Consider the following 18,533-nt stretch of genomic DNA (forward strand, 5'->3'; position numbering starts at 1 on the left):
AAACTCTTGTTTTCCATGTTTATTCAGCCAAGTAGATAATAAAGTCAATGTTGAGGATACTTGCTATCTCCTTGTTTATTTTTGTTGCTTAACACAGCTTGCAGCCCCAAATATTCTTTAATAAACACCCCAAAGCTAGGGTTTGTATGGTGAAAATGATAAGGCAAAGTAAATATTATGATCTAGAGTACTCCATTTTAGGCTGGTACTTTACATAAATGAGAAAGTTGATGATAGTCTTCATGAACGAAGGGAAAAATTTTGAGTAGGGGGACAAGAAGAGTACATACTAGTACAAACTAGCTCTTTTTAAGTCTGTTTTTCCCAATATACTTTATGATTTCACTAAAACTCCTAAGACAGCAGAATCAGTGTTATTCAAATGTAAGTACCGATGCACTTCCCAAGCCACATATAAATGACTTGAATGTTATCTACTATTTTGGGTTGTCCATATTCTCTTAGACTCTTCTATTAATGTGAATGATCATAAATAACTACAATTGACCAAGTGACTGTCTAGAACTGTTTACTGTGTTACATCCTAAATTATCAGTTTGTAGTCCCCACTCAGCTCAAGTGATTATAAGTCCTTTTTATTTTCTTTCTTTTTCTTCAGAATCATAAGCACCATTGTTCTTTCTTAGTATCTAAATAAGATTGTGGGCTGTTGAAATGGAGCAGTGAGTACTAGAAGTAACAGTTTTATGCCACGTAGCGGGCATGGTTGAGACCTCACAGTGGTTTGGGGAGTGAATGGGAAAGTGGGGTCCGTGGTAGGGGAAGTAATAGAAACATGCAAAGTACTGGCAGATAGTGATTTTTTTGGCAGAAGACACACTGAAAATTAGCCAATTGCCCACAGTTTAGAAAATGAAAAAGCCAGGATGCAGAAATATCAAGTGGCTTGCCGAACATTACACAACTAGCTAGAATGCCTGATTGTTAGTGTGGTACTTTCTTCATTACACCCTGCTTCCTGTCTCTCTGCAACTGGACAGGGTAGGGGACTTTTGGCACATGAGGATAATCATGCTGTCCGTTTCCCAACATGTATGGGGAGAGGTGACCAAGACCTCCTTCCTTCCAGGTCAGGAATCATGACAGAAAAAGTGGTGGAAAAACTCTCTCAGAATCCCTTTACCTATCTTCTTTCAACAAGGATAGAAATATCAGCACCCAGTGGCAGCAGGTAAGTCCTGGACTTCCATTTAACATGATTCCTACTTGAAGAAGATGTATAATGGCAGTAGACAGAGAGTATATACCCCACTGATTTGCTCATTACCTACCATAGAGATTCTCCATTCTGCCCCAATCCTTTCATTCCACCATTTTCCATTCCTCCAATGAAATGATTGATTTCAAAGTACTTTATGGGTTTTACAAAGTATGATTGTATAGCATCCTTCCCAGAGACTCAGAGCATGAAAGCCAGTCATTAGACGTGAAGTTGATTTCCTTGGTGGAGCCGCAGAATATTGGGTATTTTTTTAAAAGATTTTATTTATTTATTTGATGGCAAGAGACAAAGCGAGAGAAGGGACACAAGCAGGGGGAGTGGGAGAGGGAGAAGCAGGCTTCCTGCTGAGCAGGGACCCTGGGATCATGACCTGAGACAAAGGCAGACACTTAATGACTGAGCCACCCAGGCGCCCCTATTGGCTATTTTTAAACAAAGAAGAATGCATGAGAATGTTTACCATTTCTTCAGCGCTCTTGGTTTTGAACGGAGAGCTGATTCTTTTAAAAGGGTCATTGATGAAGATTCCCTGAAATGTAGCCATTAAATATTTCTTGAGTACTTACTATGTGACACCCAGTAGACTAGGAGGGAGAAATACAGATAAGACAAAAGAAATGTGTACAAATTAGAAAGATACAGATAATTATTACACATTATGATAACTGCCATAATACACACCCTGGATACTGTGGCAACAAAGACAGTTGGGCATATAATTAAGATTAGGATTGGGAGGGTAGGACAGCTTCCTGCAGAGGTTGACTTAAGCTAAGTTTTAAATGAAGAATGGAAGTGAGTCATTCAGAGCAGGAGTAGAAGAGGTATTTTAGGTAGAAGGAAGAACTGTGCAGAGGCATAGGGCATGAAATATGAAATAGCACTCTGCTATTCAGGAAACGAGTGGCTGGCACAATAGAGCAGAGGTGGGTGAAATGAACATGGACTAGGTCAACGAGATCTGTTGAATTAAAGAATATAGAAATTATCTTGCATGCAGTCAGGAAAATAGAAGGATTTTAAGCATGAGAGGACTTGTCAAATTACATTTAAACAAAAATTGTGGGCCTACATTATGCTTTTTTTATTTGGTAAAATATATATAACATAAAAATTGCCATTTCAACCATTTTTAATGTACAATTCAGTGGCATTAGTCACACTGTTGTACAACAATTACTGCTGGCTATTTCCAAAACTTTATTACCCCAACTAGAAACTCTGTATGCATTAAATAATAATACTCTACACCTTGTTTCCTTCAGTCCCTGGTAACCTCTAACCTACTTTCTAGCTCTATGATTTTGCCTGTTCTAGATATTTTATATAAGTACAGTCATGCAATGTTTGTCCTTTTGTGTCTGTCTTATTTCACTTTGCATTATATTTTCAAATTTCCTGTATGTTATAGCATATTTCAGAAATTCATTATTTTTATGGCTAATATTCCATTGTGTGTGTATATATATATATATATATATATATATATATACACAACATTTTTGTAACAATGTTACATTAATATCAGGTGTACAACCTAGTCAACTTTTTTATACATTATGCTGTACTTACCACATAAGCTATAATCTGTCACTGTACACCGCTATTACAATATCATTGACAATATTTCCTATGCTGTGCCTTTTATTCCCATGACTTACTCATTCTATAAGTGGAAGCCCGTATTTCCCACACCCTTTCACCCATTTTGCCCATCCCCCACCCTCTTTCCCTCTGGCAACCATTAATTCTCTGTATTTATAGGTCTGATTCTGCTTCTAGTTTATTCATTTGTTTTTTTAGATGCCACATGAGTGAAATCATATGGTATTTGTCTTTCTCAGTCTATTTCACTTAGCTTAATACCCTCTAGGTCCATCTATGTTGATGCAAATGGCAAGATCTCATCTTTTATATGGCTATGTAATATTTTTTTTGTGTGTGTGTGTATACTACTACTTTATCCATTTGTCTATCGATGGACACTTAGGTTGCTTCCATATCTTGGCTATTATAAATAATGTTGCAATAAATATAGGGTTGCATATATCTTTTCGAATTAGTGTTTTGGTTTTATTGGGTAAATACCCAGTAGTGGAGTTCTTGGATCATATGGTATTTCTGTTTTTAATTTTTTTTAGAACCCCTCCATACGGCTTTCCACAGTGGCTGTACTAATTTACGTTCTCACCAAAGTGCACGAGGGTTCCATTTTCTGTATATCCTCTCCAACACTTGTTATTTCTCATCTTTTTGTTTTTAGTTATTCTGACAGGTGAAAAGTATTATCTCATGGTTTTGATTTGCATTTCCCTGATGATTAGTGATTAGCATCTTGTGTCTGTTGACCATCTGTATGTCTTTGGAAAAATGTCTATTCAGGACCTCCGCCCATTTTTAAATCAGATTGTTTGCTTTTTGGGTATTGAGTTGTATAAGTTCTTTTTTATTTTGGATATTAACCCCTTATTAGATATGGAATTTGCAAATATCTTCTCCCATTTAGTAGGTTGCCTTGTTATATAAAAGCTGCACAAAAGCTTTTTATTTTGGTGTAGGTCCAATAGTTTATCTTTGCTTTTGTTTCCCTTGTCTTAGGAGATATATCTAGAAAAATACTGTTACAGCCAATGTCAGAGAAATTACTGCCTGTATTCTCTTCTAGAATTTTTATGGTTTCAGTTCTCACATATAGGTCTTTCATCAACTTTGAGTTTTTTTTGTGAATGGTGTTAGGAAGTGTTTCAGTTTTCCCAACACATTTGTTGAAGAGACTTTCTTTTGCCCATTGCATATTCTTGCCTCCTTTGTCATAGATTAATTGACCCATATTTTGGTGGGTTTATTTCTGGGCTCTTTATTCTGTCCCATTGATCTATGTGTCTGTTTTTGTGCCAGTACCGCACTGTTTTAAATACTTTAGCTTTGTAGTGTATCTTGAAATCTGGACCTGTGATACCTTCAGTTTTGTTCTTTTTCAAGATTGCTTTGGTTATTTGGAGTCTTTTGTAGTTCCGTACCAATTGTAGGATTTTTTGTTTTAGTTCTGAAAAATGCTCTCGGTATTTTGATAGGGATTGCACTGAATCTTTACATTGCCTTGAGTAGAATGGACATTTTTAAAATTTAAATTCAATTAGCCAACATATAGTGCATCATTAGTTTTTGATGTAGTGTTCAATGAGTAGAGTCTCTATTGAGCAGGGAGCCCTACATGGGGCTTGATCCCAGGACCCTGAGATCATGACCTGAGCTGAAACCAAGAGTTGGATGCTTAACTGACTGAGCCACCCAAGCACCCTGGGAAGATCATATGATTTTTATTCTTCATTTTGTTGATATGGTGTATCATGTTGATTGATTTGCAAATATTGACCCATCCTTGCATCCCCAGAATAAATCCTGTTTGATTATGGTGAATGATCTTTTTATTGTTGAATGTGGTTTGCTAATATTTTGTTGAGGATTTTTGCATCTATGCTCATCAGAGATATTGGCTTATAGTTGTTTAGTTTTTTTGTTTGTTTGGGTTTTTTGTAGTGTCTTTGTCTGATTTTGGTATCAGGGTAATGCTGGCCTCGTAGAATGTATTTGGAAGCTTTCCTTCTATTTTTTGGAATAGATTGAGGAGAATAGGTATTAACTCTTTTTAAATGTTTAGAATTCACCTGTGAATCCATCAGGTCCCACACTTTTATTTTTATTTTTTTCTTTTAAAGAGAGAGAGTGTGAGTGGGTTGGGGGAGCAAAGAGGGAGAGGGAGAGAGAGAATCCTAAGAAGGCTCCATGCTCAACGAGGAGCCTGACATGGGACTCAGTCTCACAACCCTGAGATCATGACCTGAGCTGAAATCAAGAGTCAGATGCTCAACCAACTGAGCCATCCAGGTGCCCCTGGTTATTATTATTATTTTTTTTTTTATTACAGATTCAATTTCATTACTAGTAATTTGTTCAGATGTTCTATTTCTTCCTGATTCAGTTTTAGAAGATTGTATGTTTCTAGGAATTTATCCATTTCTTCTAGCTTGTCCAATTTTTGCTATATAATTTTTGTAGTATTTTCTTATAATCCTTCCATATTTCTGTGGTGTTCTTATTTTTCCTCTTTTGTTTCTAATTTTATTTATTTGGGTCCTTTCTCTTTTTTTCTTGATGAGTCTGGCTAAGGGTTTATCAATTTTGTTTATCTTTTCAAAGAACCAGCTCTTGGTTTTATTGATGTTTTTCTTGTCTCTACATCACTTATTTCTGCTCTGATCTTTGTTATTTCCTTCCTTCTACTCATCTTGGGCTTTGTTTCTCTTGTTCGAGTTCTTTTAGGTGTATGGTTAGATTGAGCTTTTTTCTTGGTTTGTTTGTTTTGAGGTAGGCCTGTATTGCTATATATTTCCCTCCTAGAACTGCTTTTGCGATGTTCCAAAGATTTTGGACTATTGTATTTTCATTTTTCTCTATGAATTTTTTAATTTTCTCTTTGATTTCTTTGTTGACCCATTGTTGTTTAGCCTCCATGTGTTTGTGGGTTTTTTAGGTTTTTTTTTGATTGATTTCTAGTTTCATACAATTGTGGTTAGAAAAGATGCATGGTATGGATTTCAGTCTTCTTAAATTTATTGAGACTTGTTTTGTGACCTAACATGTGATCTATTCTGCATAATGTTTCATGTGCACTTAAAAAGAATGTGTACTCTGTTATTTTTAGATGGAATGTTCTATATATGTGTGTTAAGTCCATCTGGTCTAATGTGTTGTTCAAAGCCACTATTTCCTTATTGATTTTCTGCCTGGATGAAATACCCATTGATGTAAGTGGGGTGTTAAAGTCCTTTGTCATTATTGTATTACAGTCAGTTTCTCTATGTTCATTAATGTTTGCTTTATGTATTTAGGTGCTCCTATGTTAGATACATGGATATTTACAATTGTTCTATCCTCTTCTTGGATTGATCCCTTTATCATTATGTAACGGCCTTCTTTGACTCTTGCTACAGTCTTCGTTTTAAAGTCCATTTTGTCTGATATAAGTATTGCTATCCCGGATTTTTTTTTTTACCCCACTTCCATTTGCATGAATATTTTTTCTATACTTTTCCTTTCAGTCTATATGTGTTTTTAGGTCTTTTGTAGACAGCATTTGTTTTTTATCCATTCAGCCACCCTGTGTCTTTTGATTATAGCATTTAGGGCATTTACATTTAAAGCAATTATTTGTAGGTATGTACTTATTGCCATTTCTTTTTTTTTTTTTTTTTTTCCTGCTCTTGCTCTCTTCTCTTGCTCTCTTTCTTCTTCTCTTGCTCTCTTTCTTTGTGATTGATGCATTTCTGTAGTATCATGTTTGGCTTTCTTTTTCCTTTTTTTGTGTCTATTATAGGTTTTAGGTTTGTGGTACTATGAGGTTCATATATAACATCCTAAGTATATAGCACTCTTTTTAGTTGATGGTCATTTAAGTTCAAACACATTCTTTAAAAAAACCTTATTTCACCCTTTCCTTCATGTTTTATGTATATGCTGTCATATTTTATATCTTTATTCACGATTTTCTAACATCTAATTATGGCCATTTCTTTTCCACTTAAGTTCCTTTAACATTTCTTGTAAGGCTAGTTTAGTGGTAATAAAATCATTTTGGGGGGAACTTCAGCTCTGAATGATACCCTTGCCAGGTAGAGTATTCTTGGTTGTAGGTTTTTTCCATCAGTACTTTGAATATATCATGCCATTTTCTTTTGGCCTGAAAAGTTTCTGCTGAAAACTCAGCTGATAGGCTTGTAGGGTTTTTCTTTTCTTTTTTTTTTTTTCCCCAGATAAAATTTTATTCAGAAGGATAATTTTGAGTGCTGTGAATTGTGTAAGACTGTTGAATCACAGAACTGTACCTCTGAAACAAATAATACATTATATGTAGGGTTTTTCTTGTAGGTAACTTTTTCCTTCTCTCTTGCTGCCTTTAAAAGTCTCTCTTTATATATTTATTTTTAAAGTAGGCTCTATGCCCAGTGTGGGGCTTGAACTCATGACCCTGAGATCAAGAGTAGTATGCTGTACTGACTGAGCCAGGCAGGTGCCCCCAAAGTCTCTCTTTATCTTTAACCTTTGACATTTTATGTGTCTTGGTTTGGATCTCCTTGGGTTCATCTTGCTTAGAACTCTGTGCTTCTTGAACCTATGTATCTATTTCCTTCCCTATGTTAGGGAAGTTTTCAGCTATTACTTCTTCAAGTAAGTTTTTTCCCTTTCTCTCTTGCTGCTGCTTCTAGGTCCCCTATAATGAGAATGTTTTTTCACTTGATGCTGTCTAAGAGACCCCTTAATCAACCTTCATTTGTTAATTATTATTTTTTCTTTTTGTCATTCAGCTTGTGTGCTTTTCATTAGCCTGTCTTCCAGATCGCTGATATATTCTGCATCCTCTAATCTACTGTTGATTCTCTCTAATGTATTTATTTCAGTCACTGTATTCTTCAACTCTGATTGGTTCTTTTTTCTATTTTTTTTTTAATCTCTTTATTGAAGGTCTCACTGAGTTCATTCACTCTTCTCTCCAGCCCAGTGAGCATCTTTATGATCATTACTTTAAATTCTTTATCAGGCATATTGTTTATCTCCATTTCATTTAGCTCCTTTTTCTGAGGTTTTATCTTTTTCTTTCTTTTGGAGCATATTTCTTTGTCTCCCCATTTTGCCTGACTTCCTGTGTCTGTTTCTATGAATTAAGCAGAATAACTACTTCTAAATTTGAAGGAATGGTCTTGTGTATGGTCATCCCCTATGTAGACCTTGTGTGTTTGGTGACTTTCACTGGCTGGAGATGTGGCTGGCATGGGCTGGGTGTCCCAGGACTCCACACAGTGGGGCACCCTGGCAGGATAGCTGAAGTGGGTACAGGTCATTGTGGTCCCTGGGCTCTCCCTGCAGCAGGTGCCCTGGCAGGATAGCTAAAGTTAAGAGTGGGTGCATGCCAGGTGTCCCAAGGCTCTACACCCAGAGGGAAGCTTGACAGTCTAGCTGAAGCTGAGATGGGTATTATTCGGAGTGTCCTGGAGCTCTCCACACAGAGGGCACCCTAGCAGGACAGGTGAAGCTGAAGTGGGTGTATCCCAGGAGATCCCAGGGCTCTCCATGCAGTGGGCGCCGTGTCCCAACAGCTAAAGCTAAGGCTGTTGCAGGTCAGAGTGTTTCAGGTTCTATATGCTGAGGGCACTCTGGCGGGATGGCTGAAGTGAAGGTAAGCTGGGATTTCTGGGCACTATTTTCAGGGGGTGATCTGGTGGGGTGGCTGGAGCTGAAGCAGTGTGTGGACCAGAAGACCCTTGAGTTCTTTGTACACGGGGTGCCCTGGTAGGATAGCTGAAGTGGGTGCAAACAGGTATGTTCTAGGACTCCGTAGTGAGAATGCCTTGGAGGGGTGTTGGCTGGAGCTGAGGCAGGGTACATGCCTGGCCAAGGAGGGGTCCTGGGGTACTCTGCACAGGGGTTGCCCTATATCACATTTTGTCTATCCATTCATCCATCCAAGTATTGGTGGGCATTTAGGTTGTTCCTATCTTTTGGCTACTGTGAATAATGCTATTATGAACATTGATGTACAAGTATCTGTTTGAGTCCTTGCTTTAATTCTTTTTGGTATATACCTGGGAGAATTGCTGGGTCATATGGTAATCCTATGTTCAGTTTTTACAGAACCACAAAAACTGTTTTCAACAGTGGCTGTACCATTTTACATTCCCACCAGCAATGTGTGAGGGATCCAGTTTCTCCATATCCTTGCTGACATTTGTTATTGTCCATTTTTTAAAAGAATATAGTTATCCTACCAGGTGTGAAGTGGTACAGACTTACATTTTCAAAGAATCACTTGGGAAACAGCATGGAGGATGGGCTGAAGGGGGAAAACCCAAGAGGCAGAGAAAATAGCTGAGAAGTTCTTGCTAGGGATTGTTTTCTGACCATTGGTCTAAGAGAGTGGTCCTGGACAGCAGTGCATGGGAAGGGAAGGACATGTTATGACATGCTTAAAAGAGAATTCATGTTAAGGAGAGCAGGCACACAAGAAGTGTTCAAATTTTCTGACTTGGTTACCTATGTGGAGGATGATATATGCTCAGATCAAGGGATAGATGGTGAATTCAGTTTTTGATGCAATAAGAACATGGTAATTCTGGGATCTTCAACTGGGCAGTTGGATATGAGGGTCTGGAACTTAGGGGTGATGCCTGGTCTGGAGATAGAGATTCACACATCACCAATGTTCAGAAAGCCATTGCAGTGATTGGCATGAATTCAGTCACTGGGGGAAGTGTATGGAGTGGGAAGACTTGGGGGCTGAGGATATACTCTGGGGGGACTCGGGCCTAAACACTGTAAAGGGAGGAGGGAAATCCTACCCCAAATGTGAGAAGACATGGCTCTGAAGCAGGAGTAATATCCCAGAAACCAAAGGAAGATTTTAAAAAGAGGAAGGCATGAAAAGCAGCAAATCTGGAGAATGATAGTATTTGCAATTACCTAGGTTTGTGCTGCAAACAAGAGATGAATTGTTTGGCTAATACATGATCGTGCCTTTTTTCTGTTCTACCAGGGACCATTAAATAATAGTATATTTGGATTTCATAAGTACAGTAGGTTTGAATTTCACCATTTCTTTTGAGTTTTTTTTTCTTGTAGTTCAGTTGACAGTGTTATATTAGATTTGTGTGTACAACATATAGTGATTTCACAATTCCACACAGGACTCAATGCTCACTATGATAAATGTACTTACCATCTGTCACCATATGTTTTAGAATATTATTGACTATATTCCCTATGCTGTACTTTTCATCCCTGTGACTTATTTATAACTGGAATTTTGTACCTCCTAATTTCCTTCACCTATTTTGCCCATCCCCTCATCTACCTCCCCTCTGGCAACCACCAGTTTGGTCTCTGTGTTTAAGAGTCTATTTTTATTTGTTTTGATACATTTGGAAATATATTTTTTAAACTATGTATTTTTAAAAACTACTCAGCCTGCATAATTTTTTAATGTGGAATGTATTCTGTCACCATCAGTATATTTCATTTTAGTAGTGGTCTGGTGGTAACTACATTTCTTAAATATACATACACGCACACATGTGTGTATATATACATATAGTCACACACACACATATATATACATTTGGCATATTCTGCTAGGGAATATACTACTGTGAATATTAATATTATTGGCAAGTGATCAGAGTTTCCAGTTTTCAATATTTTTTAATTAAAAAATAAATTTTAACAAAATAAGTTCTTTTTGATTAAAGGTCTGAGATTATTCATTCATTTTTAGGCTATTTTAAAACAGCCACTACAGAATTTTTGGTTAAGCCATCAAATGTCTAAAAATTACTCTATTTAATATAATTCATATGAAAATTATATTTCTCAGGATTCGCATGAGATAATTTTTGTTCATTGTCAGTTAACAGTTTTTGTTGCCCTGTTGGGGATGATGTGCCTGTCAGCCTTAGGAGGAGAACTACCTCTTGTGTTGACAATAATAATCACTTCCGGTCATTAGGAGCTCAGGGTAGCATTTCTAACGAACGACTTAATAGGAATTAAGAGGATGGTACTTAATCTCACATTTATTTTCTTTCAAGAATTACATAAAAGCTGTTTCCTGTAGTTTGACATTTTATCCTGCTTTTTTGTAGAATGGAAGATGGTGAACAACAAGTAAAAGTGAAGTCCTTCAGGTACATTGAACCACTGAGATTGATAGATGGTGGGTGGAAAAGGTTGCACCTGCAAACCTTTAGCCAAAGTAAAAGGTGACGTCAAGATAGAATTGATTCATGAATATTAGGTTTTTCTCATTCGGTACCTGTTACCTTTTCTATCTACTTGAATAACATTTTGTCTTAATGTGCCTTTAAATTTTTTTTAGAGGGACTGTTTATTAAAATATTTCCTTTAAGCACTAGAGCAAAGCTGATTCATGCCATAAACAAATCAAAATTACTTCCGAGGAGCATCTGATTGTTAGGAATTCATCCTCATAAATTCTTTGTCAATTGTTTCAACATATTCTCAACGTCAACAAAAATTTTTCTACATCTGGCAACATGGCCAGATCTCAGTTTTGCTTTTTCTTCATTTATTCTGGTTTTTGATATGATTTACAAAACACTGACAGGGGTCAAAGTGGCAGTAACAGTACGCAGAATTAAGAGCCAGGCCCTGCTGCTAAATTATCAAGCATGGAACCAGCCTCTGGTAAATAGGGCTTTCTCAAATACAGTCCTCCGGAATTGTCTTCAGGTGCATCTCCTTCAAGTAAAGTGCCTTATTCAAAAACTAGCTATTTTGCCTTCCTCTGGGTTTCCTAGCTCCTACCATCATCATTCATTGTTCTCCACAGGGCCTTGCTCCCACCTGTTCTCACCTGTCTCTAACACCCTACCTCTGAGACAGAACACCCCATCTGCTATGCATTCCTGGGAACAGGCATCTCTGCCCATTGCTCGTGTCTGTTGCTAGTGTGTAATACTGGTAGAAACGAGGGGTGATAACTCTAGCAAGATGATAACTATAACATTCTTCTAATCATGAAATTTTAATCTAAAAATTACTCCTGAATGGACCAAAGCATGAGTATGTAACTAAATTTTATGTGAACGTAAATATAATTTAAATTCCATCCAGTTCATCAAAAGTACATATTTTGTTCCAGGAGTGACACGACCCAAGGGTGAACGGTTGTGGGGAGGCGGGGGACGGGGAATATTATCTCCATTGGTTTTCATTAGTGTTCTCCCCTCCCCCACTCTTTTATGTGGAAAAATTACATTTTCTTTCATCTAATTTAAAGTTGCCATAAAGACAGGTCAGAGCAAATGTCCTCCTTTCCCATCAGACTGTCTTTTTTAAACTCTTCTTCTGTGGAAATTCTGGAGGTGCCATGATCTGAGTGTTGTAGGAGAAACAGACAGATGTTTACAGTTAAGTGTGAAGAGTAAAAGCCTAACTCAAATGTAAGGTACAAATATAAGATATACATTTTCCCCCTACATTTTACCATCTATGAAAAAGGTCTTATCAATGGCCTCTTCCTGTTAATTGGCAACGTTTTTCTTTCCTTAAACAATACTGAATTTTCAACAGATGGTGACTTAGGTCTGGTGACATGGTCACAGTGTAAAAGATACTGAGGCAACTGAGAGAGGAAGGGGATTCATCAGGTAGTAGTCACAGATGGTTTCCAGGAGGAATAACTGAGCTGGGTTTTGAAGAAGGAAGAGGATTTTTCCAATATAGAAGGGAAGGACATTCTAAGCTTAGCAAAGAGCAAGTCAGAGGAGATGTGAGGTGACTTGGCGTGTGTGAGGACCAGCAAGTTGTTTGGCATTGCTGTGGAGTAATGTGGAGCTGTAGGGAATGCACGGAGAGAGGAAACTGGAAATGAGGGCACAAACCAGGTCGTGGAGAACCTTGGGGTGTCATGTGGGAGTTTGGCCCTTCCTCTTAGGCAGTGAAAATACATGTTAGCAGTTTGATGCAATGGAATTAGATGACTTTGTTTGTTTTAGAGTGATAATTCTGGAAGTCGGGGTTTGTATAGACTGGAAGAGGAAGATGCTGGAAGTATAGCAAGTTAAAAGGCTTTTGGGGGTAGTGCAATGAGCTGTCACCTAAGGAATCAAGGTGGTGACAGAGTGGGGAGGAAGACAAGACCTATATAAGAACCATTTAAGAACTAGAACCTATAGGAGTTTGTGATTATTTGGCTCTTCAGGGTGAAGAAGGAAGGGTCTAGAATGAGCGTAGTGATATCAGCAAGATATCACCAAGATAAACTCTACAGGAGTAAATCAGGGGTAATGGAGGAAGGAGGAATAAAATGGGGTAAATTGCAATTCAGTGTGGGCTTACTTGAGGTTTAAAGTACTTGTGAATCATTTAGGTGTGTAGTTCAAGTTCTGAAGGTCAGGAATGGGGTGAAGTATGAACGAGATAGAGATTTAATAGTAAGTAGCTTATGAACAGCTGTAAAGCCTTTGAGAGATGGTGCTATCTCAGGGTGAAGCTATAGGGTGAGGAAAGAGTAGAGCCAAGTGGGGAATCTTGGGGACACTGCTATTTAAGGACAGAGGAAGAGCAGATAAAGATACTAAGGGGACTGAGCGGAGCAGGGAGGACGGAGGAACAGGAGATGGTCACAGGAGCCAGCGGAAGAATGAGGAATGTCAGTACCATCAAATTCAAGGCAGGGATCAGCAAGGAGTTGCATAAAATAAGGATGACCTCTGCTAAAAAGAGTGTCAGTGGGGCAGGGTTTGTGGAAGGTTGATTTTAATAGATGGAAAGGTGCCTGCTTGAGAAGTGAGAGGAGTGGAGATGGTGATCTTCCAGGAAGCTGGCTGAGAACAGAAGACAGTAGCAAGGTAAAAACCCCTAGGAGTGGGGAAAGGCGGGGTTTTTTTTCCCCAGAGGGAGAGATTTGCACACATGTGCAGTCCCTTGGGAAGCTGCTGTGGAAGAGAATGAAGTTAAGATGCTGAGGAAGAGAATGAAGTTAAGATGCTGAGGCGAATACCGGCGAACAGTGATCTGTAATAAGAGGAAGAGTTGGGTAGCCTTCTAAGACTGAGGGAGGTTCTAAAGCTACCCATGTGGCTCTCAGACACATCTTAGTTCTTGAAGGTTTCTGGAAATAAGACAGGGAGGAAGAAGCAGGGGTAGTTGGTGGGGGTGGGATGAGAGATGAGCCCCATTCCTGCACTCAGCAGCTCCCTCCTCTGCCCTGAACCACAAGTGCAGGGCCAGAGTTGGGAGGGAGGTGGGTGTGCTCTTGTGGGCTCCTCTGGCTCCAGCCAGTGCCTCCAGGGTAACTCTGAGTCTGCTCGATGTTAAAAATAAAGGAGGTTCTTTTCCTTCTTAGAGAAGCTCATAGCCAAACCGAAAAGCGGAGGAGAGATAAAATGAATAACCTGATTGAAGAACTATCTGCAATGATCCCTCAGTGCAATCCCATGGCACGTAAACTGGATAAACTTACAGTGTTAAGAATGGCTGTCCAGCACTTGAAATCTTTAAAAGGTGAGTTTGGAAATGGCTTCTGCATTTGTTTTGTTTTGTTTTTAAAGATTTTATTTATTTGAGAGAGACAGAGATAGCGAAATAGCGACAGAGAACATGAACATGGAGGAAAGGGAGAAGCAGGCTCCCCACTGAGCAGGGAGCTTGATCCCAGGACCGTGGGATCATGACCTGAGCCGAAGGCAGACGCTTAACTGACTTAGCCACCCAGGCACCCCGCACTTGGATTTGTGAAGTCCTCCCTGTAATTGAGATCCTGGATTCATTTGTTTTGCTGTTGTTGGCTACTGAAATTCTATACAAATGTGTCTTTCAGCTTTATAGGCATCAGTTTGTTTATAGGCATCAATTTTGATGCTTGCTCATATTCTGTATGTGGAGAGAATATTAATCGGGGTATGGAAAACCTTGGTTTCACTAAAAGCTTTATCTTAAGTGCACACAGTATGTCTTTACATTTGTGTCATCTTCAATGTCTTTCATCAATGTCTTAGAGTTTTCAGAGTACAGTCCTTCCACTGCCTTGGTAAAATTTATTCCTAGGTGTTTTATTCTTTTTGATAATATGATTGTTCTCTTAATTTCTCTTTCTCCCAGTTTGTTAATAGTGTATAGAAATGCAATGGATTTCTGTATGTTGATTTTGTATTCTGCAACTTTACTGAATTCATTTCTTAGTTCTAATAGTTCTTTGGTGGAGTCTAGAATTTTCTATATTGAGTATCTTGTCACCTGCATATAGTGAGAGTTCTACTCCTTCCTTACCAATTTGGATGCCTCTTATTTCTTTTTCTTACCTGATTGCTATGGCTCGGACTTCCAGTACTATATTGAATAAAAGTGGTGAGGGGCACCTGAGTGGCTCAGTCGTTAAGTGTCTGCCTTCGGCTCAGGTCATGGTTCCAGGGTCCTGGGATCGAGCCCCGCATCGGGCTCCCTGCTCAGTGGGAAGCCTGCTTCTCCCTCTCCCACTCCCCCTGCTTGTGTTCCCTCTCTCACTGTGTCTCTCTCTGTCAAATAAATAAAATCTTTAAAAAAAAAAAAAAAAAAGTGGTGAGAGTGGACATTCTTATCTTCTTCCTGATCTTAGAGGAAAAACTTTCAGCTTTTCACCTCTAAGGATGAAGTTAACTCTGGGTTTGTCATTTATAGCATTTATTATGTTATGTTCCCTCTGTACCCACTTTGTTGAGTTTTTCTGAATGTTGAATTTGTCAAATGCTTTTTCTGCATCTGTTGAGGTGATCATATGATTTTTATCTTTCACTTTATGTGTTATGTTGATTGATTTGCAGATACTGAACCATCCTTGCATCTCTGGAACAAATCCCACTTGATCATGGAGAATGATCCTTTTAATGTATTGTTAAAGTTGGTTTGGAAATATTTATTTGAGGACTTGTGTTCATCAGGGATATTGGTCTGTAATTTTCTTATTTTGTTAGTGTCTTTGTTTTTCATATTAGGGTAATACTGGCATCATAGAATGAATTTGGAAGTTTTCCTTTCTCTTCTTTTGGAATGATTTGAGAAGAGTAGTATTAACTCTTCTTTAAATGTTTGGTAGAATTTACCTGTGAAGCCATCTGGTCCTGGACTTTTGTTTATTGGGAGTTTTTTGATTACTGATGCAATTTCATTGCTGGTAATCGGTTGGTTCAGATTCTTCCCGATTCAGTTTTGGGAGATGGTAGGTTTCTAGAAATTTACCCATTTCTTCTAGTTTGTCCAATTTTTTTTTGCATAATTTTTGTAGTCTTTTTAAATACCTTTGCATTTTTGTAGTGTCGGTTGTAATTTCTTTTGCATTTCTTTTTTTTAAGATTTTATTTATTTATTTGACAGAGAGAGACCCAGCGAGAGAGGGAACACAAGCAGGGGGAGTGGGAGAGGGAGAAGCAGGCTCCCTGCTGAGCAAGGAGCTTGATGTGGGACTCAATCCCAGGACCCTGGGATCATGACCTGAGCCAAAGGCAGATGCTTTACTGACTGAGCCACTGAGGCTTCCCACTCTTGCATTTCTGATTTTGATTCTTTGTCTTGATGCATCTGGCTAAAGTTTTAACAATTTTGTTTATGTCTCTATTTCATTTATTTCCACTCTGATCTTTGTTCCTTTTCTAGCTCCTTTAGGTATAAAGTTAGATTGAGATTTTTCTTCTTTCTTGAGGTGGGTCTGTATCACTATAAAACTTCCCTCTCAGAATTGCCTTTGCTGCATCCAAGAGATTTTGAGCCATTGTCTCTATTTTCTTTCATCTTCATGTATTTTTTCCTTTCCTCTATGACTTCTTTGTTGACCCACTGGTTGTTTAGTAGCATGGTTTTTTTGGCCTCCACACGTTTGTGTTTTTCCAGTTTTTGTTTGTTTGTGTGTTTGTTTTGTAATTGATTTCGTTTCACTGTTGTCAGAAAAGATGTTTTATTTCAGTCATCTTTTTTTAAATTTCAGTCTTCTTAAATTTATTGAGAGTTGTTTTGTGGCCTAACATGTGATCTATTCTGAAGAATGTTTCATGTGCACTTGAATGTATATTCTCTTGTTTTTGGATGGGATATTTTGTGTGTGTATATCTGTTAATCCCGTCTGCTGTAATTTGTCAGTCAAAGCCACTGTTTCCTTATTTTCTTTTGGGTGATCTCTCCATTGATATAAGTAGGGTGTTAAAGTCCCCTACTATTATATTACTGTTCATTTCTCCCTTTATGTCTGTTAATGCTTGCCTTATATATTTAGGTGCCCCTATGTTGGATGCATATTTACAATTGTGATAACCTCTTTTGAATCAATCCCTTTATTATTATGTAATGGCTTTCTCTGTCTCTTGTTACAGTGTTTTAAAGTCTATTTTGTTGATATAAGTGTTGCTACCCCATCTTTTGTTTTGCTTTCATTTGCATGGAATATCATTTTCCATTCCTTCATATTCAGCCTGTGTCTTTAGCTCTGAAGTGAGTTCTTTGGACGCAGCATGCAGTTGGGTCTTATTTTGTTATCCATTGCATCACCCTGTGTTTTTTGATTAAAGGTAAATAAATGTAATGCTCCAGAGTAATTATTGATAGGTACATACTGGAATTTTAAAAATTGTTTTCTGTTTGTTTTTGTAGTTCTTCTCCATTCCTTTCTTCTTCTTTTGGTCCCTTCCATTGTGATTTGAGGACTTTCTTTAGTGTTATGCTTGAATTTCTTTCTCTTTATTTTTCGTGTATGTATTATAGGTTTTTGGTTGTAGTAACCATGAGTTTCATATAACATCCTAAGTATATGGCAGACTGTACCCAAGTTGATGGTCCCTTAACCTTGAACACATTCTAAAAGCACTACATTTGTACTCCTCCTCTCCACATTTTATACATAGGCTGTCACATTTTATATCTTTTTATTTTGTGTATCCCTTAACTAATTTTTGTAGATATTATTTTACTACTTTTGTCTTTTAACTGTCATACTAGCTTTATAAGTGGTTGATCTACCACCTTTATGTTTGTTTTTACATTTGAAATATTTTTCTTGCATAATTTTCTTCTAGTCTTGGCCTTTTCTTTTCTGCTTAAGAAGTCCCTTTAACAAGAAAGAGATAATTTAAATCACCTTCCTTAGATTTCTACATGCGGTAGAACAGTGGCTCCTTGTACTCCAACCTGCGGACTATGTGCAGATCTGGAGAGTAGGCAGTGGGGAAAGAAAGTACAGCCTTGATCCCTTCAATGCCAAGCAGAACAGCGCAAGTGTGGGAACACTGCTTGGCAGGCTTCCTTTTGGGAGTGTGACAGGAGGTCTCATTTTCCTAACGATCCATTGTGAAACAGGATTCTCTTTTACCCACAACTGGATCTTGCATAAGTTGTATGCAATATTTCCCTTAAATCTTTAAGCAGTGAACATTTGCAGGCCCCACTGAGGTCATTTGATTGCAACCCTAAAATTACCCAACAATTTTCACATTTGCAATGCCCGGAGGGAGGAGGACCTAAGGGAAAAGTCATGAATCCATCAACTAATTCAACAAACATGCACCGAGCATCAAGTAGGTTCCTGTCTGTGCTGGGAACCTGAAAAGGAAGGAACAAGATCTCTGTGCTCTTGGGATTCACAGTAGGCGAGGGAGATAGACCCAGGTAGAGACCATTAAAATCCAGGGTGCTAAATGCTACAGTGGAAGTAAGAGTGGGAGGAGCAGCAAGAGAAGCTCAGTAGGGAGGACGTACT

General features: G+C 38.2%; 1 protein-coding gene across 2 annotated transcripts in view; it reads left to right on the forward strand.

The window, feature by feature from the left end:
* Positions 1–18,533, forward strand: part of ARNTL2 (aryl hydrocarbon receptor nuclear translocator like 2) — a 104,645-nt gene that overhangs the window by 37,977 nt on the left and 48,135 nt on the right. The window contains exons 3-5 of one of the 2 annotated variants that reach the window (XM_032432776.1): positions 1,091–1,192; positions 10,936–10,977; positions 14,163–14,320. In XM_032432776.1, coding sequence (XP_032288667.1) covers positions 1,091–1,192; positions 10,936–10,977; positions 14,163–14,320 — 302 coding nt within the window. The remainder of the gene's footprint in view (positions 1–1,090; positions 1,193–10,935; positions 10,978–14,162; positions 14,321–18,533) is intronic. The other variant, XM_032432777.1, reaches the window with a different exon arrangement.

This window comes from Phoca vitulina, unplaced genomic scaffold (assembly GCF_004348235.1).
Source record: "Phoca vitulina isolate PV1807 unplaced genomic scaffold, GSC_HSeal_1.0 scaffold49, whole genome shotgun sequence".
Classification (NCBI taxonomy): domain Eukaryota; kingdom Metazoa; phylum Chordata; class Mammalia; order Carnivora; family Phocidae; genus Phoca; species Phoca vitulina.